General features: G+C 37.5%; 1 protein-coding gene across 1 annotated transcript; it reads left to right on the top strand.

The window, feature by feature from the left end:
• The first annotated feature begins 957 nt into the window (after window positions 1–957).
• Window positions 958–2,255, top strand: LOC112506735 (xyloglucan endotransglucosylase/hydrolase 2-like). The gene is made up of 3 exons (XM_025110977.1): window positions 958–1,294; window positions 1,394–1,587; window positions 1,720–2,255. Exons 1-3 carry the CDS (start codon window positions 1,013–1,015, stop codon window positions 2,114–2,116), a joined length of 873 nt encoding a protein of 290 aa, XP_024966745.1. The 5' UTR covers window positions 958–1,012; the 3' UTR covers window positions 2,117–2,255.
• The last annotated feature ends 522 nt before the right edge of the window (window positions 2,256–2,777 follow it).

Below are 2,777 nucleotides of genomic sequence, written 5' to 3'. Positions count from 1 at the left end.
CAAAAATTCAGTGGGGGATCTGTGACAATATGGATAAAATTCAAATTGAAAACACTTAACATTTGCTCAAATTACTCTTTTTTTATATCTCATCTTTTAAAGTTGAAATTTCCCACCTCTTCACACCAACCATTATGACCACTAAGGCTCATTATGACCTACTACAAGTTACTAAGACGCGTTCCATCAACTAGGGGGTTATAGCCCAATAGAAATGAGAAAGTGTATGGACTTATCCCTTGTCTCTTAACCAAATAGTCTTCCATATACTTTAAGTAATTTCCAAGGAGGTAATACACGCTAAGATGGATCATAATTATACACTAACACTAACATTTTCGACAAACTAACGATGATTTTATCTTTTTTCTTAGAAACTACAAAATTGTCGCTAAACCGCTCCGGCAATTGAAAACCTTTTTGACGTTTTTTTTGGAGGTCTATTGACGTTTTTTTTTTCTAAAAATAATTAATTAAAAATTAAAGAATAAAAAGTAAATGTGGACATCGATAAAAATCATTTAGCATACAATTAATTCTAATATAATCAAGCTAGGACAATAGGGGTATTGCAGCAACACCCTTCACCTCAAGCATGGCTTCTTTCTCGATTTTCACTTCCATTTCCACGTGATGTTAAATTTGTTTACGTCCTTCATCTCAAACATACCAACAAACATAAAAATCATTCCAAACAATATTTAATAGAATATAGAGGAAGAGTACATCAATTATTTAAGTCAACAAAAGAACAAGAATAAAAAAAAAAAAAAATATGTGTGGAGAAACAGCGACAACAGTTGTGTTCCAGGCAAAAGAAGGAATACATGAGTTGGAACACGTAAATGATCAAGATTTCCTGAATACTTTCAGATTGCCTCGTTGACTTCCTTCTGCAAAACGCAGGATGGTTCCTCTTGATAATTGYGAATGTAGCCACACCTATATAAGCCATTCCTTCCCACAAATCTAAAACGCATCACCTCTCTCTTTCTCTCTCAAAACATTACTAATGGGACAGTCAAACCATTCATACCCTAAAGCTTGTGCAGTTGCTCTAACAATTTCATATCTGATAGTAGCAGCTTCCGCAGGAAGTTTTTACGACGACATTGACATTACTTTTGGAGGTGAACGTGCTAAAATACTCAATGGTGGTCAGGATCTCACACTTTCGCTCGATCAATACTCTGGCTCTGGTTTCCAGTCCAAGCATGAGTACCTCTTYGGTAGATTCGACATGCAACTGAAACTAGTACCTGGCAACTCTGCTGGCACAGTCACCACATTCTATGTAAGTACTATCATCCGTAATAGTCTCGAATTTTATGATCACGTTTATTATTGTCACAAAGTCTAACAAAATCCATGTCTTTGTATCGAATCACATCAGTTGTCATCACAAGGTGCGGGACATGATGAAATAGACTTTGAGTTCTTGGGCAACTCAACAGGAAACCCTTAYACAATCCACACCAATGTGTATTCACAAGGGAAAGGAAATAAAGAGCAACAGTTCCACCTGTGGTTTGATCCCACTGCAGCCTTCCACACCTACACCATCGTATGGAACACTCAAAGAATCATGTAAGTCTCTCATGAAAAGTACATATTTGGTTCTCAGATTTCCTCAAATGTTTCTGTATACTACMGGGACATTTACACTGATGAGATGATAAGATTCCATGAAACTGATCTTGAAAATCTCTGGTTTTGCAGCTTCTTGATAGATAACATACCAGTGAGGGTGTTCAATAACCATGAGGCTTCTGGAGTCCCATTTCCCAAGAGCCAACCCATGAGGATGTATGCCAGCCTGTGGAACGCAGATGACTGGGCAACCCAAGGTGGGCGTGTGAAGGCAGACTGGACTAAAGCACCCTTTACTGCTTCCTACAGGAAATTCAATGCCAGTGCCAAAAGAGTTGGTCCTAATTCAAAGTCAACAAGCTCCCAATCTGACAACCAGGCATGGAGTACCCAAGGACTTGATGCAGCTGGCAGGAACAGGATTAGATGGGTGCAGAACAAGCACATGATCTACAACTACTGCAACGACGGCAAACGGTTTCCCAATGGTCTACCTGCTGAATGCAAGAACTCAAGATTCCTTTAACCCTACGCTGGATCTTGGTTTGCATATTTCATTTTCATCTTTTGATTGATTTCTGATCATAAATATTCTTTATTCGTTGTCCTCGATTCAAATTATGATTATAAATAAATACCAAAGTGCATACATGTTTTAGTTGCTATTCTTCTACCTCAAATATAAGCCTCATGACGTCGGAAATTGTCTTGGGTAATGTGTTTCCAACCAAAACATTTTCAACCAAAGTTTCCTTCGCTAAGTATTGTTTCCAACGGCCTACTTGGGATTAGTCCGTCGGTGTCTTAGAATTGTTACATTTTTTGTCTTTTCAATCATGTGTTTAATTACCTATAGTAGTAGAATCGTAGTTATAAAACGCAGTAAACGATGTGATGACGAAAATGAATAACACTTGAAATGAGATAAAGACGCCGACAAGTCTGGAACAAAATCCATATTTGCCAAATTTCCAACCTGGCTAAGTCGCCAGAAAATTGATGTATGTTTTGTATTCATGCTGCATTTGTATGGGTTGTGTAACAAACAGGTCGATCTCAGGGTCGAGGCAATGGACTAAACAAAGATTTGTTGGCCTGAATCCAATTGATGGATAGATGATTAAAGTAATTAGAAAGAAACAAATAAAGAAAACAATAAATGAATGAAACAACAAAGGAACCAAATA

The sequence above is a fragment of the Cynara cardunculus genome, assembly GCF_001531365.2.
Source record: "Cynara cardunculus var. scolymus isolate 2C chromosome LG 2, CcrdV1, whole genome shotgun sequence".
Classification (NCBI taxonomy): Eukaryota; Viridiplantae; Streptophyta; class Magnoliopsida; order Asterales; family Asteraceae; genus Cynara; species Cynara cardunculus.
The sequence above is the reverse complement of the archived record's forward strand: the minus strand, read 5'-3'. Positions and strand labels throughout refer to the sequence as shown.